This window comes from Alexandromys fortis, unplaced genomic scaffold, assembly GCF_014885135.2.
Source record: "Alexandromys fortis isolate MF-2015 unplaced genomic scaffold, M_Fortis_MF-2015_v1.1 scaffold_12, whole genome shotgun sequence".
Lineage (NCBI taxonomy): Eukaryota > Metazoa > Chordata > Mammalia > Rodentia > Cricetidae > Alexandromys > Alexandromys fortis.
In genome coordinates, this window is record NW_026067937.1 from 4,798,462 (window position 1) to 4,816,646 (window position 18,185).

General features: G+C 43.3%; 1 protein-coding gene across 1 annotated transcript in view; it reads left to right on the top strand.

Moving 5' to 3' along the window:
- Depdc7 (DEP domain containing 7) overlaps nt 1-16,464 on the top strand; it is a 19,479-nt gene extending 3,015 nt beyond the window's left edge. Inside the window, exons 2-9 of the mRNA XM_050146981.1 lie at nt 8,788-9,166; nt 10,825-10,952; nt 11,679-11,868; nt 13,701-13,912; nt 14,702-14,844; nt 14,991-15,116; nt 15,204-15,282; nt 16,158-16,464. Of these exons, the coding sequence (XP_050002938.1) occupies nt 8,788-9,166; nt 10,825-10,952; nt 11,679-11,868; nt 13,701-13,912; nt 14,702-14,844; nt 14,991-15,116; nt 15,204-15,282; nt 16,158-16,351 (1,451 nt within the window). The 3' untranslated portion in view covers nt 16,352-16,464. The remainder of the gene's footprint in view (nt 1-8,787; nt 9,167-10,824; nt 10,953-11,678; nt 11,869-13,700; nt 13,913-14,701; nt 14,845-14,990; nt 15,117-15,203; nt 15,283-16,157) is intronic.
- Nucleotides 16,465-18,185: the final 1,721 nt, after the last annotated feature.

Consider the following 18,185-nt stretch of genomic DNA (forward strand, 5'->3'; position numbering starts at 1 on the left):
GTGTATGTATGTATGTATATTAAGGCAAATACTTATGCACATAAAATAATAAAACAAAGTTGAAAAAAGAAAACTACTATGGGAAATAGTTTTTCTGTCCTGAGGATCAAACTCAGGCCTTTATCCATGCTAGACAAATGTTCTTTTACTGAATGGCACCCAAATTTTCAATGGTTTTGTTGTTGTTGAAAGAACTATTTATGTGTGTGTGATGAGCACAGAGACCGGAGGAGGGCCTCAGATCTTCTGGATCTGAATTATAGGTGGGTGTGAGCTGTGGGTATTAGCAGCTGGATTCAGGTCCTGAAAGAGCAGCAAGTGTTCTTAACGTCTGAGCCATCTCTCCAGTCTTCCAGCTTTTTCTTTATGGAGACAGGGTTTTCTGTTGCCCCAGCTGGACTTCCTCTTCCCCCAGCCTTCTGAGCTTGCAGAGATTACAGGCATGTGCCACCACGTGTGGTGGATGGTATTTCTTAAAGTTCTCTTAACTCCTAAATAGTGTAATGGTGGTGCATTTTTAGCTTTTGAATGGTCTTTGACTGACTTTCTTTTGGAACTTGACATCACTCTCCACATGGAATATCTTCCATGAGTATGGTCCTTCTGAGCAAGCAAATAAATAACGGAAGATGATTGTTAACTAAGAAGCTCCTCATTTTACCCAGATTTCTTTAGTGTGTTCTTTGGCCCTTTTCTCTTCAATGAGCCTATGCAGGATATTATAGTCATTTTGCATTAAGTTGTCATGTCTCCTTGGGCTCCTCTAGACACTGATCACTTCCCAGTCTCCACCAGCATCCCTGGCTTGAACTGGCCATCTGGTTATTGTTGTACACAGCCACATTAACAGATATGATTGCAACAGAAGAGGTAGGTAGTTTGCCCAGGGTCATATTTTAGTAAAGGGTGGACCCAAGAGTGACACACAGGTCACTGGGACTCCCCAATCCTCGCTGCCTTACTCTGCATCTGTAGCAGGTGACTGTGTCATACAGTCACAAGTTCCCACACCTGAACAGTGTGTCATCAGCCCAGGCTCTGCTGACCCTGTCTGTGTTACAGGAGCCATCCTGTGGATTGTAGGACTTTAGCAACATTTCTAGATGTCAGTAGCCCCTTCCCTCCCATTGTGATAAATGAAAAATGCCTCCTAACAGGTCCGATGAGGGTGTAAAATAATCCACCGAGAGCCCATTGGGTTAACCTTCACAAATGGCTTTTAGTAGTTAGCAGTCATCAACAACTAACAAGTGTTCATCAACTAGTGTGGAAGCAATGTTGAGTGAGACAGCCCAAAAAACTGCAAAGTAATTTAACCTCTATAAGGAAACTTGAAACATATGCGCTAGCTCTATTTCTTAAAGCTTAAGAGGAAAAAAAAAAAGAGTCATTTCAACAACTTTAAAAGTTGAGTCCAAAGCTTTGAAATGAAAATGTAGTCACACATCTATTTAGAAGTAATTCATTTTCGAAGGGCACAGTGGTGACACGGGCGCGGCAGTGACAGACACCACCCAGCATCATCCCAGCACGTAGGAGGCCAAGGCAGGCGATTTCCGCGAGTTCCAGGGCAGCAGAAACTAAACAAAGAAATAGCATGTTTTCCACAGTTCCATGTGCATGTCTGTTTTAGAATGTGCGTGTTGATCTGCTGAGGAGTCTGCATGATGGGAGTTGCTTTCCCTTAACCAAGCTTTCCCAGTAAGGTGACCTGATGTGCTCATGGTTGGTCCTGAGTGTCCCCTGTAACCTTTGAGTAGATGTTCTGTCCCACCATCGCTGATATATGAGTTGGCTTTAAAGGAATTATTGACTAATAACTGTATTAATTACTATGTATTATTAAAAATGGTGACGATCAGCATTTCAAATAATGCCTTGATAATGTAACCCATTGTCAGTAAACTTTTGAGGCAAGACAAGAGCTCACATATCCATGAAAGACAAGTCTTGCAAAGAGCTATTCTTGTTTTTCAGCATATAAAAAAATTGTGTACTTGCCTAGATTTAATCTAGCACTTACGATTACAACCCTGGCGTGGTAGTTCATGCCTGCACTTCACTCTGGAGGGGGACCCAGGAAGGTCAGGAATTCGAGCTTGCCCCAGCTATATAGGAAGGTTGAGGCCAACCTGGGCTTCATAAACCAGCATCTCAGCAAAACAAGAAAAGGAGACTAAAATGCTGGGGACATAGTTTAAAGTGGTTTCTGAGCCTCTGGTGGGGCCACATCTGAGGTTTGTACCATGATTCAATGTGTTTCCATGTTTTATTTCTTTCCTATGGACCTGCCATTCTGTTTGATATTCAGTGTTTGAATCTAAATTAAGGAAATGCAACTTCTATCTTTTAAATTCTTTTTTTTTTTTTCTTTTTCTGTTTTGTTTTTTTCAGGGCAGGATTTCTTTGTGTAGCTTTGGATCCTGGAACTTGCTTCATAGACCAGGCTGGCCTTGAACTCACAGAGATCCACCTGCTTCTGTTTCAAGTGCTGGGATTAAAGGTCTTTAAATTCTTATAATTAGCAGAGTAGACCTGAAACCAAGTTTAAATGCATTATTCAGCTATTGAGTTGGTTGGTGAAGGGTCTTGACCAGAGCTACTGAAGCCTATTTTTAGATTCTTAGATTCTTTTGGTCATGATGTTTTAAATTTTTTAAATTAATTTTTATTTTGTATGTATAGGTGTTTTACCTGCATGTAAATCTGTGTCATGTGTGTGTGTGAGTCCATAAAGGATGTCGGGTTCCCTGGAGCTGGAGTTGTATGGTTGTGAGCTGCCCTGGAGGTGCTGCCCCTTGAACCCAGGTCCTCTGGAGGAGCAACCAGTGCAATTAACCACTGAGCCATCTCTCCAGTCCCAGTCATGATGTTTTAGAACACAGCTGACAAAATGTTAGAAAGCTTCAAGATTTTTACTGAAGAAAGCTTCAATAAAAGTAGAATTTTATTTATTTTCACTTCGTTTGAGACAGGATCTCACTGTAGCTCTGGCTGTCCTGGAGCTTAGAGATCGGCCTGCCTCAGCCTACCGAGGACTAGGATCAAAGGTGTTCACAGTGCCTAACTCAAGATGTGAAATTTTCATGTCTTGAAAAACCAAACAAAAACACTGGGAGGCAGAGGCAGGTGGAGCTCTTTGAGTTTGAGGCCAGCCTCATCTGGTCTACAAAGAGTTCCACGATAGCCAGGGCTACATAGAGAAATAAATCCTGTCTCAAAAAAAAAAAAAAAAAAAAAACCAGTGTGTATAATTTTTGTGAGTTGTCCAACTCCTGTGTAGCGAGGCCTGAGGACAGACTGAAGCTTGTTGTAACTGTTCAACTTACAAAACAATCACTGTGTGTGTCTCGTCTCTTGATTCTGCTAGCCATTACAGCGAGCCGGTTTTACTCTGCCGACATTCATGTCAGGTGTGGGTGGGCTTTAAGCCCTTTCCTACCTGGCCCTGGGAGATCTGTAGTCCACGGGGGAAGTCACCACCTAAGAAAACTGGTTATCCTGGTATGAGTTTTGGCACATTGGCTTGTCAGGTCCAAGGTACATTATGTATCGCTGTATCTGTATGAACTCGAGCCTGGGGTCTGTGGGTGGCGATGCTCGAGGGGAAATATCCCGGAACGCGGCGTTTGGGAATTAATGGTCAGTGAGAACAGAGGGACTTGAGAGGACGGACTCTCATCATGCGTGGAGGACTCTGGAAACATTATGTGGCACACAGGTGCCAACTGCCCTGCTCTAACCTGTTCTTTAATCTTTCCTGCAGTCTTATCCAACCTGTAAAACTTCCTGATTTCCCACACGTTAGTAGCAGGCTAATATGGGGAAGCTTATTCCTTGCTTCTTACTTAACTCCTGGGCAAGCATTAGCTTTCTCCACGATGTCCGGCCTATACCCCTCTCTGTCGGCATCCTTCAGTTGCTTTATTAATTTAAAATTAGTGCCTCCAACTTACTTTTTAGGATTTGGGTACTAACCTACTTTGTGGCTCAGATGTTTTAACTTGTGTTCTGAGCGTTAGCTCTAGCCCAGCAGGGTGAGAGAACAGTACTTTTATACCAGTTACTTGGGTCACAGGGACACTCGAGTACTGGACCAACCTGGGCAATATATTGAGAGTTTGTCTTTAAAAAAGGAAAGAAAGTTACCAGCCCTAAAGTCTGTTTCACTTAACACGAAAGACAATCTGATCTCTCTAGGTTTGCCTAACTTGCTTTCCTGTCTTACGCCTGTGTATAGTATATATTACAGAATTCACAATACTCTATTTTAGGAGTACTGGTTACCAAGTGTTTGTAAATACTTCTTAAAACCGTTGGATTTGTTTCTTCCAATCTCTTGGTTCTCTCATTGTTTTCTTTATTTGGAATCCCCAAAGAAAGATTTTTTTTTTTTGGTTTGGTTTGGTTTTTCAAGACAGGGTTTTTTCTGTGTTGCTTTGGAGCCTGTCTTGGAACTAGCTTTTGTAGACCAGGCTGGCCTTAAACTCACAGAGACCCGCCTGCCTCTGCCTCTGCCTCCCAAGTGCTGGGATTAAAGTCCTACACCACCACTGCCCAGCGAAAGATGAATTAATTCCAATCCTGTCTAGTAACTGGCTTCTCTTGACACCCTAGGCACATCCAAGGTTGACCTTGGTTTTGATCCTGTCAGCGTGTGGACTGGCAGGCCACTGTGTGACACCCGTGCATTGGGGTTACTTCCAGGGGTGTGGGTGGATCACGTAAAGGAGCTAGGATGGAAGCAGCTGCAGCCCCCAGAAGTCCACCGCAGCTCACAAAAGCTGAAGTCTGGAGCTCACTGTATATATTCTTGACCCAGCTTAGATGGTCTCTGCCTCCTCAGAAGTCCTTAGTGCTTATAAAACTGCGGGGACGGAAGAAGAACCTGGTGGGTCTGGCCAGGTTCCAGGACTTCCCGAAGCGCCTGAGTTGTGTACTTCCTCAGTCCTTTTTTGTTTTGCTTTTTGAGACAGGGTTTCTCTGTGTAGCCTTGGCTTTTCTGGAACTCGTTCTGAAGACCAGGCTGGCTGCAGACTCACAGACTGCTAATCCGCAATCAGAGTGCTAGGATTACAGCCGCGCCCCCAGCTACTTCCTCAGTTTTAAGGAGCCGTTCTCAACCTGCACGTTTCAGCCCCTTTGGCAAACCTGCCTCCAAAAAATTCACATTACAATTCGTAACTGGAGGGCTGGAGAGATGGCTCAGTGGTTAAGAGCATTGCCTGCTCTTCCAAAGGTCCTGAGTTCAATTCCCAGCAACCACATGGTAGCTCACAACCATCTGTAAAGAGGTCTGGTGCCCTCTTCTGGCCTTCAGGCATACACACAGACAGAATATTGTATACATAATAAATAAATATAAAAAAAATTCGTAACTGTAGCAAAATTACACTTGTAAAGCAGCAGCAAAAAATAATTGGAGTCAGCACAACATGAGGCTAGGAAGGTGAGAAGCACTAGAACTGAAGGGCTCTGGGCGTAGGTCTGCACCAACAGGCTGCTGGGCAGCCAGCACCCCGCCAACCGAGCCGCGGTCCCATAACCTAATAACTCATTTATAGTAAGTAGTAAGTATTAGGAAAAGCTGGGATGAGTTTAGTACACTGAACCTGAGTTTTCTGATAATAGGATGATTAGTAACTTCCACAGAGACGTGGGTCAGGGTTAAATTAGAGAAGACAGTTTGTCCTTGTATGTATTCATATGGTAGGTAGTATTGATAATGGTGCAGTGAAGACTGAAACCCACCTGCAGTCTCAGACCCTGAGAGGCAGAGGCAGGAAGACCATCAGTTCAAGGCCATCAGCTCTACTGCACAGAGCCAGGCCAACCTGGGCTACAGAAGACTTTGATTAAAAGAGTGTGTCAGTCTAAATCTGACTCCTGAGTCTGTGTTGGCAAATAGAATGGTAGCGACTTCAAGGCCAAGGCTGACTTCTAGACAAAACAGTGGTAGTTTTAAGGAGAGAGATGGCTCAGCCAGTAAAGCTGCTTGCCGCAAGCCGATGGCCTGAGTTCTAGCCCAGGAACCACACTTTGAGAAGAGAGCCAAGAGTTTTAAAGTTGTCTTCCTCCCTCCATATACAAGCCTTGGCATGCACATGCCCACACACAAAATGTTAAGAACAAAACAAAACTTTAACAAAGTTTTAATGTTCTTCAAGAGCTTGCCTTCTGTTTTCATCCTGTGTTAAAAACGTAGAAGAGGGGCTGGAGCAATGACTGCCCAGTCATGAGGACTGCACTCTGGATCCCAGCAGGCACACGGCAAGCTGGGCATCCTGTACCCTGCCTCTGTGCCTCTGCACACACGCACACACACACACACACACACACACACACACACACACACACACACACACACGTTTCCTTCCTCTCCAGGCAGTGGTTCCTTTAATGGTCAGTCTCCTCATTCCTTTTAAATTCTGAAAGGAAGTAGCAGTAAGTCTGCTGCTTCTCTGCCAAGAGAACCTGACATAAACGAAGCAGTATACAAGAGAAGCAGGGCTGAATTAGGACTGCGGAATCCTCTAAGAGAGCACACACTGTCTCTGAGTGACTAGGATCAGGTCCGTGGGCTTACTAAAACCCAAGGCCATTTTCTTTCCCTTCAGTTTTCCTTTTCTTCTGTGTGCTATTTTATTTAAGGAAAAATATCATTGGAAATTTTCTCAAAATATAGTTTACTTTGTGTGTATTTGTATGGAGGTCAGAGGACAGTTTGTGGTAGTCATTCTGTTCTTCTACCACGTGGGTTCTGGGGGCTCAGTACTCGGGCTTGGAGAAACAACCTTTACCTGCTGAGTCATCTTGCTGGCTTGGAAAATTTTTTCTTTTACAATAAAAACAAAACTTTAAAAACATAAATTTGTGCATGTGGAGGGCGGAGGACAGCCCTCCAAAGTCAGTTTTCTCCTTCCACTGTGCTGGTTCCAGGTTTCAGCTCTGGCTACTACTTCAGCAGCCACTGTCTTTACTCTCTGAGTCATCTCACCAGCCCAATAGAAAAACTGTCAAAGCTAATTTTTCCTTTTTGTGTTGGGCAAACATCTTGCTTTGTTTCTGTATTCACCCTTATCTTTTTTTTTTCTCCCATATAATTTTTTTTTTTGTTTTTACATCCTAACCAAAGTTCCCCTCTTCCCGGGTCCTCCCCCTCCCCCTTATCTTTTGCAGTAGTTAATAAACTCCTATTGTTACTTTCCTATGTTTACTAAGTATTTAAGTTAGAAGCCTGCTAAACAGGAAGCTTTAGAAATATTAGTTTGTTCTTGCAGCCTGTAGTGTGTGTGTGTGTGTGTGTGTGCATGACCATGAGTCAATTTCAGAATGATTCAGTATGCTTAGAAGTGGAATGTAACCTGTGAATAAATTTTGCATCCCAAACTCTATCTGCCTAATAGGTTTGCTGTTGAAGACTGGATAATTGGATAGTCTTGCGTGTGCTGGTGGTACCTCTGCCCTCCTTGATCTCACTTCCTGCTAGCTGAGTGTATGCCCCGGGCCTTGGATTTTCTGTTCTCTGTTCTTTGCCCTGGTGTCTGTACAGCTCACTTCCTGGTTTTACTCCAGTCCATATTAGACATAACAGTTGGAAAAGTGACCCTGGTTTTTCAGCCTTGGTCTTTGTGATTTCTGTGTCTACAGAGTTGGGAACTGAACCCAGGGTCTTTCACATGCTAGGCAAACTCTACTACTGAGCTAAATCCCCAACCCTAGAAGAGTCTTCCTGACACTCTATTTAAAATAGTGTTTTCAGCTAGCTGGTGGTGAAAATTAAAATTAAATACCTTTAGTCCTAGACTTGGGAGGCTGAGGCGGGCTGATCTCTGCGTGCAAGGTCACCCTGGCCTACAGAGTGAGTTCCAGGACAGCCAGCCAGCACTGTATGGTGAGACCATATTGATGAACAAAACAGAAGTTTCTCAGGGGAAAGAAATGGCTCAGTGGCTAAGAGCTTTTCCAGAGGACTCAGATTCAGTCCCGGCAACCACATGCAGCTGCCAGTCACCTGTAACTCCAGTTCCAGAGGATCAGCACCCTCGTCTAGCCTCCTCAGACACTAGCAGAACACTCGTGCACAAAATAAAACAGAAGTAGCAGTCTCAGGCCATCACGCCAGCTCAGCAGGTAGAGGCACTGCCGCCAAGCCAGATGGCGTGAGTTCGATCTCCAGGGCCCACGTAGTGGAAGGAGAGAATGTGATCCGGTACATTGTCCTCTGACCTCCTCATGAGTGCGGTGACACACATGTGTCCACTTGCAACCCTCACACACGTGTGTGTGCACACACAATAAATACACCTAACAAAATAGCATTCTCTTACTCAGCTGTTGCTGCTCTCCATCCACATCTGTGTGTGTCTGTCTCTTTCTTTCTTGACCTGGTCTCACTATGAAGCCCAGGTTGGTCCCAAACTTTGGATCCTTCTGCCACAGCCTCCTGAGTGTCGGTGTCACAGGTGAGCTGCCATGCCCAAAAGCTATTTTCTTTTCAGCACTGACTGATTGAGCACATACAGAATGTTTGGATCCGCCCATGGTATCTTTAAATATGAAGACAGACTTTACTTTTCTAACTACCATAGGACAGCATAGGTGTATAGCAGACACTCAGTTTATAAATAAATTGCCACTGATGACATCATTTCGATAACCTGCCTTTCTGATTCACCTTGTTATGACTTTTGGAAATTGCTGCCTTCTTCCTGGGAGCTGCTTAGACCTTATTGTAAATAAACAAGCGCTAACGCACTGCTTCTCGGGTTATTTCTCTCCTTTTAGGTTTCAGTGTGGCCCAAAAGCCATTTGGAGCCACGTATGTGTGGAGCAGCATTATAAACACCCTGCACACCCAAGTGGAAGTGAAGAAACGGCGGCACCACTTAAAGCGGCACAATGACTGCTTCGTCGGCTCAGAAGCTGTGGACGTCATCTACTCTCACTTAACTCAAAATAAGTTCTTTGGTGATGTCGATATTCCTCGGGCCAAAGTGGTGAGAGTATGCCAGGCTCTCATGGACTACAAAGTATTTGAAGCCATTCCAACCAGGGTCTTCGGAAAGGACAGAAAGCCTGCATTTGAGGACAGCAGTTGCAGCCTTTACAGGTTCACAACAATCCCTAACCAGAGCCACGAGAACAGCGCATACTCACCTTCCAGGTGAGCCCCAGGGTCAAGTTAGCACGGGCATATTAGCGGAGTTTTTCTACTTTTTAAAAATATCATAAGTGATAATTTTGGCTAAAATCCAAATCCTGGTAAATTTAGTAAAATATAGCAAAATGTTGATGTAGCGTATCCTAGACCTGATTTGTTCAGACCGGTATTTTGCAGGAACAGTCACCAAACTTTTGCTTTCCTGTCTTAAGTTAGAGTAATAGTGTAGAAAAATGGAAATTCATGTACAAAGTGGGGTGAGAACAGAGAGAAATGAAAGGCAGGCAGAGAGACACCCCCAGCTCTTAGGGCATCACCAGGATCCGAGAGTGGCGGGTATGGCATGTGGATGCTGAAGGGGGGCTACAATACCCACAGCCTGGTGTGACATATCACATCCTTGTTCATTCTTGAGACAAGGAATCCCTAAATGTCTCAGGCATTAATGGATTCCTAGGCTCAAGCCATCCGTCTACCCTACAGGTGTGTGCCGCTGACCTGGAATGGTAAGGAACTTGGGACTTAGTCATACAGGTGTTGGGAAGGCCACAAAAGATGTTCAGCAGGATCAGACTGTGTTTTAGAAAGGTTATTAGGTGCCGGAAATGGTGCTGGGTAGCTGGTGAGAACTAGCTAAGCAGTGTTGAAGGCTAGGGAAGACGGGGCTAATGACACATGGCGGAGGGGAGAGGGGGGCCAGTGAGACAGGGTGGGGACCAGTGACCGGAATGAGCGTAGGGAGGAGCGCATAATGAGTCTGTGGAGTAAACTGTAGAGGAGACCGTCTTCCGGTGCTCTGGTTCAGCTCTGACCTGGGTCAGGGTCTTAGGGTATTGGCTGTCAAATATTTTTGACTGTCTCAATAGAATTTACATCCGTAGACACAGCAGAGGAAATAAGAGGGTAAAGTAGATTTGGTCCACACTCTCAAGTGCATCTCCATGCTTCGTTTGAAACCGCCGAGACCCAAAATGTCTAGTAATTTGCAAGTGTGGCGATTTCAGAAAGAACATTTAGTGCATGAGTATCATACAGCACTGCCGCAGTCTTCAGCATGGTAATGAAGCGTATTAATGTTTCTGTGACAAAGGAATATTCATACCAATGCTAAGACACTTTCAGGATTTTTGTTTTTGCTTTTGTTTTTCTTTGGTGTTCGTTGAGACAGGGTCTCCCTGTGGAGCCCAAGCTGACACATAGCTTGCTATAGCCAGCAAGCCAGGCTCACAATAAACTCAAAATTCTCTTGCTTCTGCCTCTGGAATTGAAAGTTTTACCATCGGGCCTGGCTCATTTTTCTTAGGCTTTAAAATTGGTGATAATACCGCGGTCACTGAGTTACGTCTAAAGAAAGGTCCACAGGCGAGTCTATTTAGAGTATCTACAGTAGAGCAGAGTGTAGTGGTACCTGTCGTGTTCCCTGGATCTGGGGTGTGGATCCCAGAGGACAGGAGTGTAAGCCAGCTCCAGCTCATAGTGAATTTGATATCACTTGGACTGCAAACCTGACCCCAAACAAGCGAGAGACTGAGTGTGAGTATGTTTGGGTTGAGTAAGACCTTAAGAAGAATTTGCATTTGTCCTGTTCTGGTTTTGAAATGTGAGCTCTCTAGACACCTGCAGCTTTCTAATCATTTTGTGACATACTAACCTTATTTTAGGTACTCAGATACATTATTTAAGTCACCTGATATCAAGTCGGACAGTTTGGAGGACCTGTGGGGAAATCTGAGTTTAAAGCCTGCCAACTCCCCTCGTATAAATACCTCTACCAGGCTGCCTCCTCAAGGTAAACCAATGATGCAAAGAGAGACACAGTTGCTGACTGTGTTTTCCCCCAGCCTTTATTTGAATTTTAATATTGAAGCAGAGAAAGCGTACGCTGTGCTAAAGCTGGTTATGTTCAGCGTCAACAGAAGTCTATTATCTTGAACAACACATCAGTGTTACAGCTCTTGAACACTGACTTTTGTCCATCAGCTGGCAGAGGTTCAGCGCTGAAATGTTTTGCATGCAGATTCTTACTCAATATATTCTCTCAAATAGTGCTTTTCCTATGATTTTATTAGGTTGCACGAAAAATTAAAAATCATATTTAAAGTATCAACAGAATTCTTATGTTTCTCCTTGTGGCCATGGAATGCAGCCTGATGATTTTGATTTCCACCCCTCCTGCCCCCATCCTGGTTGTGTGGAAAACCCGAGTGGAATATTCTGCAGCCAGGAGATTCAAATGAGTCTTGAGATTGAATGAACCATTCTTTCTTCTGAAGCCCTTATTAACATTGTTGTATGGCTTGATCTCTTATCTCTGACATATTGCTTTATATAGTACAAAGAATGACAAGAATCCCTGTGGTCCACAGCCTGTTCTCCTACACTTTAAACAAATCTTGGATTGTATTGATCTAAGAAAGCCCTCTATGATAAGGATGGCCTGGTCCCCCCTTCTGCCACATACCGCGGTGATCGCGGAGTAACTCGATCGTTTCTTCCCACTTTGTTCTCCGTGTAGTTATTAACGAGGTATGGAAAGAGGAGACAATTGGACGTCTTCTACAACTTGTCGACCTTCCCTTTCTGGACTCCTTACTCAAGCAGCAAGAGGATGTACCTAAAGTCCCTCAGCCTAAGAGACAACCTGACATGGTCAACACCAGTAACTATCTGGACCGAGGGATTCTCAGGGCCTATGGTGACTCTCAGTATGTGTAAATAACATAATTATTTCAATATGCTGGGTAGTGTTTGCACAGTGTGCACAGAGCTCTGGCTGGGTTCTAGCCTCGCACTGGTTAAAGTTAGGTGTAGTAGCGAACACCTGTTATCCTAGCGCTTAGGCGGTAGAGGGAGAAGGGCCAGCACTTTAAGGTTACCTTCAGCTACATAGCTAGTTTGAGATCAGCTTGGGTTACACAATACCTCCCAACACCAAGCAGCTCTGTCAGTCAGGGCCTCATACATACTGAGACTATGTCTCAAAGAAACGGTGTGTGTAAACTGGGCGGTGGTGGTGCACACTTGGGAGGCAGAGGCAGGTGAATCTCTGTGAGTTTGACACCAGCCCAAAGAACCAAAAAAAAAAAAAAATTTTAAAAAAGGTGTGTGTATAAATCTTAAGGTCTGAAGTGTTAGTGTGAAGAGCAGACTGTTTTAGCTCAAGAGTTCCATGTTCCTCATAACTTGAAATATTCTTCTCCTGAGTAAAATTATAAAAGGTTAAAATAGCTTCTGTGATTTTAGTTGATTTAATCTTTAATTATTTTGCCTCAGTAGATAGTGTTCAAATCCAGTTAAGGAGTATTAAAGAGCTGGGTGTGGTGGCCAACCCCAGCACTCAGGAGGCAGAGGCAGCCTCCTGATTTCTGTGTCTAAGATCAGGCACAGAGTGAGTTCCATGACAACCAGGGCTACATAGAAAGACCCTGTCTAAAAAAAAAAAAAAAATTAAAATTTAAGGCTTAAAGCCTTATATGAAAGTGTTGATCTGAACTGTTAAATTCTGCATATAGAATAGGAAGTTCATTCTATATGTTTACATTTCTATAACCTAAAGCAAGGTAGAAAATATATATATAATTTTATTTTGTTTTTCAAGACAGGATTTCTTTGGCTGTCCTAGAACTAGCTTGTTGACCAGACTGGCCTTGATCTCAGAGATCTGCCTGTGTCTGCCTTCTGAGTGTTGGAATTAAAGGAATGCATTCTTCCATTTGGTGGAATTTTTTTTTTTTTTTTTTTGGTTTGGTTTTGGTTTTTTGAGACAGGGTTTCTGTGTGTAGCCCTGGCTGTCCTGGAAGTAGCTCTGTAGCCCAGGCTGGCCTCAAACTTTGAGAGATTCACCTGCCTCCACCTCCCAAGTTCTGAGATTAAAGGCATGCACCACCACTGCCCGACTAGAATTACAGTTTTAAGAGTCAGTCTGAAAACAGATGTGGGTGATATCACACATCTGTAATCTTAGCACTAGGGAGGATCAGGATTGGGCACTGTCAGATTTTCTTTGGGGACAGTCAGTCTGCAATAATGACACAGATTTATTAATTACAAAAGCTTGTCCTTTAGCTTAGACTTACTCCCAACTAGATCTTACAACTTACATTAGCCTGCTTCTAGTAATCTGCATTCTGCCACGTGGCCTTTTACCTCTCCTCATTCTGTATGTCCGCCTCCCTCCGTATCTCGCTGGTGTCTCCTACCATGCTATATTCTGAGTTCCTCTCTCTGCCTGGAAGTCCTGCCTGTTCTCTCCTGCCTAATTTTTGTCCATTCAGCTCTGTTAAACCAATCAGGTGCCTTAGGCGGACAAGGTAAAATATAGACATGTCTTCATGCAGTGGAACAAGTATCCCACAACAGCTGGGAGTGCAGGTCAGAGGAAATGCAACTTAGCTAATTTCTTTGACCCGTCATACACAATGTAGATCTATAATAAATGATTTTACTGTATTTGAGGCATGAAATAACTTGGGAATTAGATGCTGTGTGTCTGTCTGTTCCCTTTGTGTTTTCAAATAGCCCTTCTCCCTTGCTCTAGGGCAGATGAGTGGGTCTCTGCGGCCATTGACTGCTTGGAGTATCTTCCCGACCAGATGGTTGTGGACATAAGCAGAAATTTTCCTGAGCAACCAGACAGAACAGACTTAGTGAAGGAACTTTTGTTCAACGCTCTCAGCAAACATTATAGTACCAGGGACCCCCTGCTAAACCACCTGGGTGATGTTCACAATGGAATAGCGGAACTCTTAGGTAAGTGAGCTCTTCCACACTGGTACCAGACAGAGTTCATCTTTGGAGGGGAAAAAAGTTAATTGTCCTCAAAGTGAACCAAAATAATGCTCAGTAAAGCTGGGGGGGGGGGCGGGGAATCTATCTGGTCTAGTCAGTAGAAAGTATATTTATTTTAGCACATCTAGGATTCCCTTGAGACCTGAGCAGCTCTGGAGTTAAGTAGGAGCATTGCTGCCAGTGTTGCAGGCTTAGGCAGGAGCGGTGGTTCCCTGCTTTAGAGTAGTCGCCAGGCAGCGTGACCCTGCAGCCCCCTCAGAAGGGCAGCACTCTGCTCCCCGATCTACGTGATCACACCGTTTCACGTGGATTTTGAAAATAAATTCAGAGAACCTCTTCTCTTTCTCTCAGGTACAGTTGTCAGCATTATATACACAGTACACTTTCATAGTGTGTTAGTAGGAAACAGTAAGAATTTATGAAGCCCAGAGTTATTTAACACCCTAAGACAGTATATGGCAAGGGCCTACAATATGAGTTGCTGATTTGAGAACAGGCTGTCTTTATGATGTTGGTCATCCATTGTATTTTTATTTATTTGTGAGTGTGTGTGCACATGTGTGCGTGCATGCCATCGCTATCGCACGTATGTGGAGGTTAGAGGACAACTTGCTGGAGTTGGTCCTCTCCTGTTTTTATTCCCGCTTTGTCTTTGAAGAGGTGTACTACTTAGCATAAAGTGTAACAAGTTTTGTTCATTTTAATATAGTTGTATTTGGTCAATTAAGCATTTTTTTCTTTTGGCTAAAGTAAATGGGAAGACAGAAATAGCATTAGAAGCTACTCAGCTGTTTCTGAAGCTTCTGGATTCCCAAAATAGAGAAGAATTTAGAAGACTGCTTTACTTCATGGCTGTGGCGGCACATCCTTCTGAATTTAAATTGCAGGAAGAAGTAAGTCTGTTGCTAAATGTTAATCAACTCAGTGTCTGCAGCATCCAGTGTGCTGTAGTGGACAGCAGCTGTTCATGCTTGACATCTGCTTCGCACTGACCTTAGCCTTTTCAATGTGTACCCTGGGGCATTTTTTATTCTTGCAGAGTGACAACCGGATGGTTGTGAAGAGGGTGTTCTCAAAAGCTATTGTCAACAATAAAAACTTATCCAAAGGTAAAACCGATCTTCTTGTACTCTTCTTAATGGATCACCAAAAAGATGTTTTCAAGGTAAGACTCTTAACAATAATCAGTCATGTTTATTTGTAACAGATTTAAAAGCACTTTGAATAATGCCCTGTGTTCCTTCTTTCTAAGATTCCCGGGACTCTACATAAAATTGTTAGTGTTAAACTTCTGGCCATACAAAAAGGAAGCGATCCTAATAAAGACACAGGTAATTTAAGAGAATTAGCTGCATGGTCTTTTTTTTAAAGGCATGAACTCATTGTATTCCAGGCTTGCCTTGACCATGCAATCAAAGATGACCTTGATGTCCTGGTCCTCTTGTCCAAGTCCTGGGATCACAGGTGTTTGAGGCCACTCCCTGTTTAATGTTTCATATCTTTGAAAGACAAGTCCATAGTGCTGGTTTGAAAGTATTTTGCTATTAGTTTGAACTAAATAATTTGAAACATTCCCCTCAGTGTTTTTAGGCTTAGCAGAGTTCTTCCTGGGTTAAAACAACTTCAGATTCTCTTTTCTTGTGTGTTTTAAAACCTTTAAAAGTCACATTTGTTTAAATCTCTCTCTCTCTCTCTCTCTCTCTCTCTCTCTCTCTCTCTCTGTGTGTGTGTGTGTGTGTGTGTGTGTGTGTGTGTATGTGTGTGTAGGTCAGAGGACAACTTTCAGGAGTTGATTCTCTGCTTCCAGCAGAAGGATCACAAGGATTGAACTCAGGCTCAGAGGGACTTGCCTTTCCCATGAGCCCTCTCATAGGCTAGGTTAAAACGTCTTGATTGACAGTCAGTGGTGGTGCCACCTTTAATCCCAGCACCTGGGAGGCAGCCACAGGTGGATCTCAGTGAGTTCAAAGCCAATCCGGTCTACAAGAGATAGTTCCAGGACAGCCAGGGCTACAAACCCTGTCTTAAAAAACAAAAACAAAAACAAAATAACAACAACAAAAAACTTGATCAGGGGTGTTCTTACCATCTTTTAATGCATTTTATAGAATGTCAAAGTGGGGAGAAAAAAACCACTGCATGATTTTTTCCTAGTTAACTGGGGAACAGAGTCATTAACTGGAACTTTTTGCTTTTAAACCTTAAGGCTATATTTATTGCCAGAGAATTGAGGACAGTGACTATGCTAGCAGTACGCAGAAGAAAACCAAAGACGAACTCTTGAACTTACTAAAGACTATTAATGAGGACTCACAACTCTCTGCCAAGGAGAGAAAGAAACTGCTAGGCCAGTTCCGCAAGTGTCATCCAGATATCTTCATTGAGTATTTTGGAGACTGAGTTTCTAATGTCTGTATATATATATATTCACTGTTTATTTTAAGAGCAAAAAGTTTGGATGTCTATATATGAAGTTGTACTTAATAAAAATTTTATACCCTATATATCAAAAACCATTGCTCAGCTGGTGTATTAATGCTAAGGACTAGGTGAGTTGGTTTATGATTATGTTCAATTTATATAGAAAATCATAGGAATTTAGAGGATATAGGAGTAATATATTTATGTAAGAAAGTACTGGGACTGGAGAAATGACTCAGTAGTTAAGAGTTAAGAGCACTTGTTGCTCTTGCAGAAGACCTGGGTTAGGCTCCTGCAACTACATCATGGCTTACAACCATATGTAACTCCAGTCTCAGGGGACCCAATGCCCTCTTCTGACCTCTGTGGGCAATGTACACAACGTACACATCTGTATATTCATTCATATAAAATAAATACACCTAATAATAAAAGTACTTAACAGGAAGTCTACATATTTAGTAAGGATATGTTTTTGGTTTTCGTTAGCTTTGTTTTCATTTTTTTGAGATAGAATATGGTGGTAGAAAATGGCCCCCAAAGGGAGTGGCACTATTCAGAAGTGTGGCTTTATGAAGAAGGTATGCCCTTGTTGGAGGAAGTGTATCACTGTGGAGGCAGGCTTTGACATCTCATATATGCTCAAGCTTTGTTCAGTGTGATACTCAGTCCACTTCCTGTTGCCTGCAAGTTGTAGGACTCTCAGCTACTTCTCCAGCACCACATCTCCCTGCACACATAGGTGGGACTCCCATGTCCCACCATGATGTTATGGGCTGAACCTCTGAACTGTCAGCAAGACATCCCAATTAAATGTGTTCTTTAGAAGAGCTGCTGTGGCTCAGTGGGTAAAGACACCTGCCACCAAGCCTAAGGAACTGAGTTCTATTTTATCATGTTTTATTCTTTTGGCTTTTTGAGGGGTCTGCCACCCAGCTCCCAAATAAATCACACACAGAGGCTTATTCTTAGTTATACCTGGCCTTTGCTTGACTTGTTTCTAGACAGCTTTTCTTAACTTAAATAATTAACCTGACTACCTTTTGCCTCTGGGCTTTTATCTTTCTCTATTTCGGTATCCCTTTCTGTACTTTTTCGTGGTTTTCTGTGTGGCAGGCCCCTGGTGTCCTCCTCTCCTTGGTCTCCCGTAGCTCCTGTTTATACCCTCTGCCTGCTAACTCTGCTTATCCTTGCTCCTGCCTCGCTATTGGTCACTCAGCTCTTTATTAGGACCATCAGGTGTTTTAGACAGGCACAGGAACACAGCTTCACAGAGTTAAACAAATGCAACAGAAATAGTCACACACCTGAAAATAATATTCCCCAACAGAGTTTGATCCTTGGGACCCACATGGTAGAAGGAGAGAACCAATTTCCATAAATTTCCCTCTGACCACATATGTGCCGTGGCACAGGTGCCCACACACATAACATACATACCCACCCACACATACAAAGTCAGTGTAATAGAAAATTTTTTTTAAAGTGGTAGGGAAGACTTTAAGAATGCCCCAATCCTCTGGCATACCATGAGTGATTTCTTATTTTTTGATATAACTAATATCAGCTCCCCTTCAAACAGAAGGCTGAGAGCTATAATATATATGGTACCAGTTATCTTAGGAAAGCCAGGTCTTTGGCACATTTAATAAAAAGGCAGCTTTAAAAGAAGTGAAAAGAGATGATAGCTTAAGCGGGAGAGGAGGTCTGCGGAAGGAGCCTACACTGGTGAGGTCCACATAGTCATCAGAGCAGCTGTACACTGTCTGAGCTGCAGTCTTTGTTCTGCACATAACTAAAGCACAACTCTTGG